Source organism: Solanum dulcamara, chromosome 9, assembly GCF_947179165.1.
Source record: "Solanum dulcamara chromosome 9, daSolDulc1.2, whole genome shotgun sequence".
Taxonomy (NCBI): domain Eukaryota; kingdom Viridiplantae; phylum Streptophyta; class Magnoliopsida; order Solanales; family Solanaceae; genus Solanum; species Solanum dulcamara.
The window spans coordinates 33,327,693-33,340,238 of NC_077245.1; the positions used below are offsets into that span (position 1 = coordinate 33,327,693).

The 12,546-nt window shown below is 36.7% G+C and overlaps 1 protein-coding gene across 1 annotated transcript in view; it reads left to right on the forward strand.

Annotated features, from left to right (window-relative positions):
- The window catches only part of LOC129903045 (agamous-like MADS-box protein AGL12), a 43,627-nt gene extending 42,742 nt beyond the window's left edge, over nucleotides 1–885 (forward strand). Inside the window, exons 6-7 of the mRNA XM_055978523.1 lie at nucleotides 351–392; nucleotides 502–885. Of these exons, the coding sequence (XP_055834498.1) occupies nucleotides 351–392; nucleotides 502–594 (135 nt within the window). The 3' untranslated portion in view covers nucleotides 595–885. The remainder of the gene's footprint in view (nucleotides 1–350; nucleotides 393–501) is intronic.
- Nucleotides 886–12,546: the final 11,661 nt, after the last annotated feature.

Consider the following 12,546-nt stretch of genomic DNA (forward strand, 5'->3'; position numbering starts at 1 on the left):
GTTAGGCAATATCCAGCTTTTATATTACATTTACAGTGCATAATATATTGAACTAAAAAGTTTACCATTGAAGAAGCTATACCTTCTATTTATTAATTTTCTTAATTTGCGTAAAATGAGCTAAGATAACACTTATTTTAGGACGAAAGTAGTATTATTCTACTTGTGTAATTATGATTAGTGGAGTTTTTTCCAATTATATAATGAGATTTATGGGCTTTTACTGGCGACACAACATCTTCAAGGGTGATGTGAAGTTTCTAAACAGATTATGGCTTAATATTTAGTTGTCATACTTGTTTCTTACACCCTTTTGCTTAATTATTAAAAATTTTATCACCTTATATTAGGAAGGGATACTGGAAGCTGCAAACAAATATTTACAAGATAAGGTAAGATAACAAAGATATTTGGAATTCCACATATTTGAAATTTCCCCCCCTGTTTTTCTAATTTATTATAGTCACACAAACTTTTGTTTTGTCATTGTCTATTTTACAGATAGATGAGCAATACACCATGACTAACTTGACACAGACTTTGACTGACTTTCAATGCCCACTAACTATACAAAATGAGATATTCCAGTTCTAACATATGCTCACTACAGAAGCTATTCTTATAGGGAAGAATCTAGTTAATTTGATAAGGATATGTAATAATGATGATTGAGTAGTTTCACTTTGTAAACATTAACATATAAGTATATTATGCTCAATTTAGGTAATATGTTAAGTGTGTGGGTGCACATGGATGATAATTCCGTTGGAGGTCAACTTCTTTAGTGTATCTTAAGAAGCGTGGTGCTACTTATTATAGATGTCATCTTCTATAACTTTTAAGTATGCTTTATAAAATAAATCCTTTTCTTATTATTGAAATGAATCGTTGTCTTGTTATTGATTGGTTAAATGAACTTATTATTTAGTTTACAATACTATTTATGTATTGAAACATAGTACTTGAGGATGGTATTTTGGCGCAATAGCATTGTGCCTAAAAAAATTCTTGCCTTATTGAAAGAAAAAAAGTTTATTTCATTTCACTATAAATATATTTTGGGGAGACTTTGCCTTACTTCTTTTTTATAAAGGTTACCATGTAGTAATAATCAATGAGAATAAAGGGAGACTTTGCCTTACTTCAAATGATACAACGTATGACAAAAAGAAGAAACATCTCTTACAAAATCTACTCTCTTCTAACCATATACAAATAAAATTAACTTTGTCGTACCTAATTCATATGCTAGGTACGTAGGTTCCAGTTTTTTTTAGTTAACCCATCCACTTCCACGAGTTAATGCCTTTTCATATAACTCAAAATTTAACTGTACAAGGAATTCTAGGATTAACCAAAATAAAAATATGTTAATTGCATGAGTTTCAAATTGAAATTAGGATGAATAATTTATTTATTTATTTTTATCTTTTTTTCCACCTTTTGAAGAATAAAGCCTTATCATAAAGGATGGGAAATTCATCTTGTACAAATTAAGAACACCTCTAGTCTCCTTAGGCATGCACGAGATGGTTTTTGAAATATCATTGCATCTCAGTGCCCAATTGGCTAGACCAACTACTTTGTTATATTCCTTGAAACAATAATTTATTCTGTCATTCATTCAACTGAACAAGTAAGCGTTTAGAATTCCTAATAGTATTTCGTAGGTTCCCTGAAACTTTAGAGGTGTTTAACATCCACTCCAATCTCATGTTTTCTGAATCCGTTTTCTATGTATTAGGAAATTCCAACTTTTAAGGCCATATTATTAGTGGTGTGGCCAAGAAATTTGCCATATGCAACAATCAAGTTACCTTGAACATTTCTAATAATTCCATCATGCACCTCCACTAGGTCTTGGATTTCCTTTAGCACCATTAAAATTTAGTTTCACAAAATTATCTAAAGCTTTATCCTATTTAATTGACTGGGATGTGTATAAAATGATTCCTTTCTTGTCCATCATTTGTAATAGCATCCCCCCTTGATGAGTGGATTGATGCTATTAAATTATTTTTGAGATAATATGATTTTCTGACTGTTGATGTTTATCATGATAATGTTCACATATCTTTTTGTTCTTTGCCTTGTGTTTGCATCTTGCCTTAGATTTGTCAAGAGATTGGACCTAACCAAATTTGTAAAATGAACTTTGAATTTAATAAGGCGAATATCCACAATAATTTAATAGAAAAAAAGAATGTTTTGAAAGATGATTTCTTGTGTCAAGTCATTAAGTTAACCATGGAGATATTTCATCTCTATTTGATGATTTACAACTAAAATTTCCATCATTGTTGGATGTACAAAATGGTTGATTCTCTAAACTAAAAATCTTTATTTGAATTCCTTAGATTAATAAAATTTTCAACAGCTAATTTTCTCTCTCAAAAAATTCTCTGCCTTCTCTCTAGAAAATAAGTGAACTGCCAGGCCTGTCGGAATGGCAATAGAGCCATTGGCGGAGCTCCAATGCCCACTGAACCAGCCCAAAAATGAGTGCAAGGATGGTATTGATAAAAAAACAACAATCTCCCATAATTTTGCTCTACATCGCTGAGAAATCAAATTCCAAACTAGTGATCACCCACGCAATTTCTTATAAATAGTGGCTATTGGCTCAAAAAATTATTTCCCATGTCCAATCTGGTGATATTCGAGTAATTTTAATGCATGGAAAGGATTAACGAGCTAAAAATCTATCTACACACCAAGAATCATCCCATTCCAAAGTTCAAATTCAGAAATCTCAATAAAGCGATTTGGTAGAAGCTATCGCATGTTTGAAAATGCACAAGCTGATATTCTCCCCTTCTCTAAAGTTCAAAGGATTAAATCGACTGAAAATGAGGAGTATATAGCTTGTAGTAACTCCAAAGACAAAGTATTTGATAAATTAATTGAAGAAAGAGATACAAATGGTCGACTAGGAATAAGGGATAAAGCAATGTCTGTCAAATATGACCAACTGTAGTGCCAATCGATTGAGGTTAATATTAATGATCCTTTAACTTCAAAATCACTAGTTGTATTAGCTTCAAAGGATTGAGATTTAGAAATTAGCTCTGATAGACTTATCTCTCAAGAGAGAAGTAATGATAATATTCAAAGAGACAATTTGCACACTACTAAAGATAATGTGGAGGAGATGCATAAACATGTTGATTTTAGTGTTAAAAGGCCTCCAATTAATCAACAAAGAAATATGATTCAAACTAATGAAAAATATGTAGATATAGGATTTGTTGGGAATAAGGTTGTAAGACCTCAAAAGTCGGAGAGTTGGAACCAAAAAGAAATCCCCTAAATTTTTGACTGACTCCAGCCTTAGGAACCACTCTATGACTCGTAGAACGTCTTATGACTCGTAAGAACAAGTTGTGAAGTGACCCTTAGCATTTGAACATGACCAACCTAAAAGGAGAGTCCTACGACTCATGTTTACCTTTCATGATCCAACCCCGTAGGCCGCGACTAGGGTCCGACCTGGACCCCTTTATGCATATCTATCAGCTATACTTAAGTTGAACCGTGTGCGATGTGATACTATACACAAAAACCCCAATGGGTCAAAAACATTTTTCATCTACCTTGTAGCCTCTTTCACCTGTATCATGACATGAAAGGGAACGCAAGCCGACAAGGCTTCCATAACACAAAAATATTTGCAGTATGCCGTATGAGCACAACTAAACCAAACTTACAATCAATCTACATACACATGTCTACAGACCTCTAAGAGTAATAACTGTATCATATGGCGGGACAGGGCCCTGCTGTACCCTCGAATAAATAAATATGTACATCAAATTACCAGTATCAAAAGTTAGGCCCCAGAACAGTAGAGCACTTCAAACATAGCTGAGAGGAAATACTAAGCTGATGGATCTCCTAAACGAACATCTGTACCTGCGAGCATGAAACGCAGCCTCTCCGGGGAATGGGGGGTCAGTACGACATATGTACTAAGTATATAAAGTATAACATATCATAACTGAAACAACAACTGAAATGGGGATGCCGGAAACATGCATAACAATTAACAGATTATTGTACCTGCAGCTTAGGACATGTAGTCATATACCTTATCATACCCTGTACTAGACCCTCTAGTGAACTCAGTATCATAATCATTTCATCATAATCGCTCGTCGTCATATCATCATGTAAATTATTTCATCATGTCATCATATACAATATCATATCATTGTATACGGCATAATCTCAGATGTCATCATAGTATACTGTTACACCCCATACTCTGGTACCTCAGAACGCTTCTTAACCTTTTTAAGTTTTTGGGAAGGCTCTTAAGTTTTTTTTGAAGTCGTCATGTGAGTCGGATAATCTATAACGCTATCAAATAATCCTTAGGAAAGGAGAATGATATACTCTATAATAGAGAAAATCGAAAATAGGCTTAGAAGAGGTTGGAAGTAGTTGGAAGCCAAGTAATGAGTCGTAGGACTTGACCTACTTGTGTAAGCTACCAATTTGGACGTCTTGCATAATTTAGCTCCTGGAGCACACATTGAGCTTAAGTAGCAAGGAATACGTAGGCTCTTGAAGTGAGACGAGATTACGAACCCACAAAAATGAAGCAAGCAGTTGACAAATAGGTGACACACCTACTTGGGCTAAGTAGGTGACCCACCTACTTGGGGTGGACCCCATTCTTCCATGTGGGAGCATATGATTGGACGCATGATGTGAGGTGGCGCCCTAGGGGCTGCCACATGTCACCCCTAGGGGATGCCATGTGTCACCCCTAGGGGATGCCACGTGTCACCTCCAAAAGTGGTGTATATATTACTAGTTGATGACTAAGGAATTCATTTTCAGCATCTCTTAACTTAAGAAAACCGAAGAAACATTGGAGAATAGAGAGAGAGCTACGACAACAACACAACAAGGTAAGGCCTCCATTTTCGATCCATGAATTAATTATTTAAGGTATCCTACGATGATATAAAGGTGTTTAACAACATAAAATTTATTCTTCGGGTTTCGAGGAGGTTCTCGTTTTTGTCAACAAACCCATTTTTGGAATGGGACTATTGTTAATAGTACTAGTATAACTCCTTGTGTAAACCTTCAATTCAAGTGATTCAAGATGTTTTGAAAAGCTAGTAACTTTTATTTATCCTCTAAAACTCAGTTTTTCTTTTATCTGCTTGAAAAAGAATGATGAAGTATAGGTGAGGTGCTGCCCAGATTTCAATTTGGAAATCCTACACGGGCTGCTGTTGGTATTTTGGGCATATCTTTTTGTATAGAATTGTTGTAGGGGTGATTCGAAATTATATGTGATCCTAAAAAACATGTATATAACTTTAATTGAGGCCACAAAACCTGTTTCCCCCAATTACCCTTTGAAACGAAGCGACAATACAAGACAGTAGGCTGTCCAGAATTCACATTTTGATAGTTTTGAGCAAGTTGTTTGGGGATTTGTATTGTGTAATGTTGAAGTGAATTACTTGTGTGTATGATGCTGGTTGTTTTTGTTGGTTGGCTGTATTTATCAGGAGTGTAATTAGAAATTCGGATAGGGCATATTATAGGAGAAATGCTGCCCAATTTCCGTTAACTCCTTAACTAGTCAAGGAACTAGTCGAAAAGGCAAACACGGGGTTGAGTTTTATGAATACTCATCTGTAGCCTAATGTGCTGGAAGGCTAAGGGTTATTGATACTTGCTGTAACATCTCCTAAAAACTTTGTATACGATGTTTCAATTCTCGCCTAAACATGATACAACCTCTGTATTTTGGGCATAACTTTTCATAGGAATATCTAAATTGGGTGATTTAAATTTCTGAGTAACCACAAGATCATTACCTACAACTTGTATGAGACCATATTTTATGTTTCAGAGTTTAAGTAGGTCAAATAAATTAATTTTTGTAAGGAAGGATGCTGTGACGGAAAGGAGTGTTTATAGAAGAAAACTCACATCTCACTGTAGGATTATCCAAACGGGTTGATTCTTGAACGATATGAAACAATACTTCCATATCTACAATTCTTATGAAGACATCAAATCCTAATAAGAAATTTAGCTTATTCAAATATAGCTCCAAAAACGAGTATTCTGTTAAAAAGAACTTATCTCACCTACCATGAAAAGATCTAGATACATTTGACATCACTCATGACATAAATTGTCCTCCATTTAACATTATCAATGACATCAATATATTCCATTAAATTTTTAGATTTTTTTTTTATAATTATTTTATTTATTGTTAGGTCGCTCTTTCCCACCTATATTCCCACCTTATTTCCTCATTTTATTCATCAAGCTTTCTCAAGCAAGTCTTCTCTCTATACACTTCTTTATTCATTCTCAAATAAATTTTTAGTTCTTAGTAGTGAAGAAATACTATTCTGGTGATTCATATACTCTGGGTAGTACACAAAACGTTCCGGTGAGGAGAAAAGCTAGGACTCAAGAGTATTCATTAAGTCTTTCGGTTCCGACTAAAGCTTCGTATTCCAGGTATGTAAGGCTTCAATGAGAGTATTCCTTCCACTCTCATTTCTAAATTATTTTGATTATATGATAAATTATATTTTTTAAGCTCTACTCTAAGTTATGTGGGTGTTTATCCATAGGTTCTTTCACCCATGTAGTCCAAAAAACTTTCAATTAAGTCTTTTGATTTCAAGTAATATTTTCTTATGGTAATTCTTATTTTTACTTAATAGTATGAATCATGGTTAAACTATAATTATTGGTCTATTTTGATGCAACATAATTTCATATGTATGAATTGATGGTTTGCAAGTAATTCCTTTATTTATCTATTTAAAGGTTCTTGAAATTCATGTTGGGTTGTTTAAAGCATGATTTTTAATTAATGAATTTCAAAGTATTTATGTATATTTATTTACATACATATTTGCAAGTTGAAGTGATTTGAACCCACCTAGTTTTGCTATGTTTTTAATAAAGTTTAACTTGAAAGCTTTGACTCCAAATAAATATTTATGAAAGTAATATCTATGATCAGAAAGGGAGTCTTATTAAATAAAAGAATGATGAAATGATATGAATGATGGATTCTTTATGCAATAAGGAAAATTCTTGCATATTTGAATTATCAAATGTTTTAATGAGCTATTCTACCAAATATGATGTTTGAATTCTAAAGTTATATGCTATGAATATTTTGAAGTATTAAACTATTCCGTGGGATTGACTTAGCACCGAATGAGGCATTGAGGTGGGATTCGGTAAGGGAATTCTAGTAGCAACCCCTTGTCTCATTAACTATGTGCCAACATAGGAACCCTTGTAGGCTTAGGCTAATGGATCCATGAAAGACCTTAAAGTTAAAGTTAAAGAAATGAATGAAGTTGACGGAGTTCTACCCGGCAAGTAGTCTCCCCGGCCAACGTAGGGGTTATGTTGGATTCTATGTAATAGCTCGCATGGTCTTAAATGTCAGTTATGGTTAATTTCCCACAAAATGAATGTTTTAAAAGATATCAATATGATTTATTATGCATATATTACATTATGTTCCATATTACATAAATGTTATAATGTTTCCTCAATGTTCATGCATCCTTACATACTTACTACCTTCAAAGTACTAACGCATACTCTTTTTCCTACATGATATTACCATGTAGGGATCGGTGCTCCTCCTCGTTCTCCTCCACGTGGCTAGTTGAGACTTCGTTTGAAGACTACTTTTGGTTAGTTCCCATATTCCGGGAACAATACTCCTTTATATTTCTAGCTTATGATGTGTTGAGATATTTTACTATGATATTTCTTCTATCATGATTAAGGGTGAGCTAGGGACTAATCTTAGCCAAATCTAATAGTTAGAGGTATTGTTAGACATATGTAAGTTGAAGATTTATTATTATGATTTCTGCTTGTTTTATTTATCATCATTACCTATGAAAGGCTAAAAGAATGCTAAGAGGCTTGTTTGAGGTACTTTCGAGTTCCTTATTCACCATGTCACGCCTAGGCCCTAGGCTTGGGTTGTGAAAAATATGGTATCAGGGCCCGAGGTTTTGAATGATCCTTGGTGTCCAACATACCGCATCAAATAGGGTCTTGTTCATGGTTATGAAGTGTGCCACAATTATGAATAAGAGACTATGAGGCGTTTAGGAAAAAAAATTTACTTCTTTCAAATTCATGTCATGCCGTAGAGTTTCCTAAGCTTTCCTTTAACTAATGACCCATTTCGTGTTCTCTAGATAATGACTCATAGAAGAGCACCTCGAAGAGCAAGGGTTGACGATGAGGACCAAACTCCTCTGGTTCCCAATGCCTAACATCATGAGGATGGGGTAACCCATACTGAGTTTCACAGTGTTATTACTTTGTTAGCTCAAGTCATAGCCAACCAAGGGAATCTAGGTGTTCCTCCTCCCCAAATGCAAAGTCCAGCCTCTAGGATTCGGGATTTCCAAAGGATGAATTCGCCCGAGTTCGATGGTTCTAAACTAGATGAGGACCCTATGGAGTTCATTAATGAGGTGTACTGGATTATGGCTATCATGGGTGGGCCACCAAATAAGAAGGCCGAGCTAGTGGCCTATCAACTCAAATGTCTGTCTTGAGTGTGGTACGAACAATGGGTTGTTGAGAGGGATAAAGAAATAGGGTTGATAGGATGGGAAGAGTTCAAAAGTTCCTTCCCAGACCGCTTTTTCCCATTAGAGCTAAGAGAGGACAAAATCCAAGAGTTCATCAACCTCCGTCAAGGGAGTATGAGCGTGAGGGAGTATGCTCTCAAATTCACTAAGTTGTCAAAGTATGCTCCCTTCATGGTCTCCGACCCAAGAGCTAGGATGAGCAAGTTTATTTTCGGTGTCTCAAGCTTGGTGTCCAAGGAGTGCAAAACGGCCATGTTGGTCAAGGAGATGGACATCTCTTGGTTAATGACTTACGCAGAACAAATTGAAGAAGAGAAGCTTAGAGAGAGATCAAGGGGTTCAAAAAGGTTAGAGTGGATGGTGGAGGGTTTAACCCTCAAAGGTCCGATCATGGTAACAATGGCAAAGGCCTATGTAGGCAATGATTTGTGGGACAAAGTTCCACCAATACTCCTCCTCCAAAGTTCAACAAAGAAAAGAGTGGTAAACCAATGATTCCTTGCTACTCAAACTTTCCCCGCTTGCAAGAAGTGTGGAAGGACTCACAAAGGGGAATGCTTAGCCGGCTCCAATACATGCTTTAAGTGTGGCAAGCTGGGACACCATGCTAAGGATTGTAGATATGGTGGTGGTAGGACTCAAGGACAAATTACTCATGGTCAACAAGTCCAAGGAGGTGTCCAACGCACCAACCGTTTTTACGCCTTGCATGGGAGACAAGAGGTTGAGGATACACCCAATGTCATTACCGGTATGTTAAAGGTATTTTCTTTTGATGTGTATGCACTATTAGATCCGGGGGCAAATTAATCTTTTGTTACTCCATTTCTTGCTAATAGATTTGATGTTTTACCTGAAATGTTATTAGAGCCTTATTTGGTGTCTACCCCTGTTGGTGAGTCAGTTATTGCTAGAAAGGTCTATAGGGGTTGCCTTGTTTCTATCTTGCATAAAGTTATTCCTTGTGATATCATTGAGCTTGACATGGCATATTTCGATGTCATTCTTGGGATGGATTGGTTACATACATCTTATGCTTCCATAGATTGTAGAAATCGTCGAGTCAAGTTCCAATTTCTAAATGAGCCTATTATTGAATGGCAGGGTCGTGATTCGGTGGTGAAGGGTCAGTTTATTTCTTATCTTAAGGCCCGCAAAATGATTTCTAAGGGATGTATTTACCATATTGTGAGGGTTAGGGATGTCAACTCAAAAAGTCATTCTCTTGAGTCAGTTCCTATAGTCAATGAATTCCCCAATGTCTTTCCCGATGACCTTTCCGGTGTCCCTCCCCAAAGGGAAGTTGATTTTAGTATCGATCTCCTCCCTGATACCCAATCTATCTCTATTCCTCCTTACCATATGGCCCTGGCAGAATTGAAAGAGTTGAAGGAACAGTTAAAGGACTTGTTAGAGAAGGGGTTCATAAGACCAAGTATTTCGCCATGGGGTGCTCCTGTGTTATTTGTGAGAAAGAAGGATGGATCGCTTCGAATGTGCATATACTACCTTCAATTAAATAATATGACCATTAAGAACAAGTACCCACTCCCTAGAATAGATGAATTATTTAATCAATTGCAAGGGAAAAGTCACTTCTCTAAGATCGACCTTCGGTCTGGCTATCACCAACTACGGGTGAGGGAGTGTGACATTCCCAAAACGGCCTTCTGAACAAGGTATGGTCACTATTAGTTTGTGGTGATGAGTTTTGGGTTGACGAATGCATCGACGGTGTTTATGGACTTGATGAATAGGGTGTTCAAACCTTACCTTGATACCTTTGTGGTGGTCTTCATTGATGATATTTTAATTTACTCTCGGGGTGAGGAAGAACATAAAAATCACTTGAGAGTTGTGCTTCAAACATTGAGGGATAGGCAATTATTTGCAAAATTTAGTAAGTGTGAATTTTGGTTAAAGGAGGTAGCATTTCTTGGTCATGTAGTGTCCGGTGATGGGATCAAGGTTGATCCTAAGAAAATAAAGGCAGTCAAAAATTGGTGTAGACCATTATCTCCTTCAGACATTAGGATCTTCTTAGGTCTAGCCGGGTACTATAGAAGGTTCGTCAAAGGCTTTTCTTCCATGTCATCTCCTATGACAAAATTGATCCAAAAGAAATCCAAATTCATATGGACAGATGAGTGTGAGGAGAGTTTCTAGACCTTAAAAGATCGACTTACCTCTTCTTCTATTTTGACTCTCCCAGAAGGATTAGAAGGGTTTGTAGTTTATTGTGATGCTTCAAAGATTGGTTTAGGTTGTGTCTTAATGCAAAATGGCAAGGTCATAGCCTATGCTTCTAGGCAATTAAAGGTGCATTAGCGCAACTACCCTACCCATGACCTTGAATTGGCGGACGTTGTTTTTGCTCTAAAGATTTGGAGGCATTACCTCTATGGTGTGCATGTGGATGTGTATATTGATCATAAGAGTCTTCAATATGTGTTCACCCAAAAGGACCTTAATCTAAGGCAAAGGAGGTGGCTAGAACTCCTTAAGGACTATGACATGAGTGTGCACTATCATCCGAGTAAAGCCAATGTGGTTGCTGATGCACTTAGTAGAGTGTCTATGGGGAATGTGACCCATGTGGATAAAAAGAAGAGGGAGTTGGTGAAAAATGTTCACCGATTGGCTAGATTAGGGGTGAAGTTTGGTAGTACTAATAATGGGGGTATGGTCGTTCAAAATAGGTCTGAATCCTCTTTGGTAGTGGATGTTAAATCAAAGCAAGATCTTGACCCAAAGTTTATTAAGTTAAAGAAGTTGGAAAGGAAAAGAAGATAGAGGTCTTTTCCCAAGGGGGAGATGGGGTTCTATACTACCAAGGTCGGATATATGTTCCAAATGTTGATGGCCTAAGGAATTTGATCTTGATGGAGGCTCATAATTCTAGATACTCCATTTATTCTGGTTCAATGAAAATGTACCGAGACTTAAAGGAGTTGTATTGGTGGGGTGGCATGAAGAAGGATATAGCAAGGTTTGTGTCCGAATGTACAAATTGCCAACAAGTGAAGGTCGAACATCAAAGGCCGGGTGGCCTAACCCAAGACATTGAAATCCCTACTTGGAAGTGGGAAGATGTGAATATGGATTTTGTAGTGGGTTTGCCTCATACCCGGAAGCGTCATGACTCGATTTGGATAATTATTGATAGAATGATGAAGTCAGCTCACTTCCTACCAATTAAAACTTCCTATAGTACCGAAGACTATGCTAAGTTGTATATTCAGGAGTTGGTGAGGTTGCATGGTGTGCTGTTATCCATTATTTCGGATCGTGGTACCCAATTCACTTCTCACTTCTGGAGATCATTTCAAAAAGGCCTCGGTACTAAGGTAAAGTTGAGCACAACATTCCATCCTCAAATGGATGGGCAAGCCGAAAGGACGATTCAAACACTAGAGGATATGTTAAGGGCTTGTGTGTTGGAGTTTAAAGGAAATTGGGATGATCATCTACCTCTCATCGAATTTGCCTATAATAATAGTTACCACTTAAGTATTGAGATGGCGTCGTTTGAGGCTTTGTATGGGAGATGATGTAGATCACCGGTTGGTTGGTTCGAAGTAGGCGAGATAACCTTGTTGGGCCCTGATTTGGTACTTGATACTTTAGAGAAGGTGGAGATCATTAGAGAAAGGTTGAAGATGGCTCAAAGTCGTCAAAAGTCCTATTCTGACACTAGAAGAAGAGATCTTGAGTTTAATGTGGACGATTAGGTGTATCTAAAGGTTTCACCCATGAAAGGTGTGGTTTGATTTGGTAAGAAAGAGAAATTGAGCCCTAGGTATGTAGGGCCTTATAGAATCGTGAGACGTGTTGGTAAGGTTGCATATGAGTTGGAATTACCATTGGAAATGGCCATGGTTCATCCGGTGTTTCACGTGTCTATGTTAAAAAAACG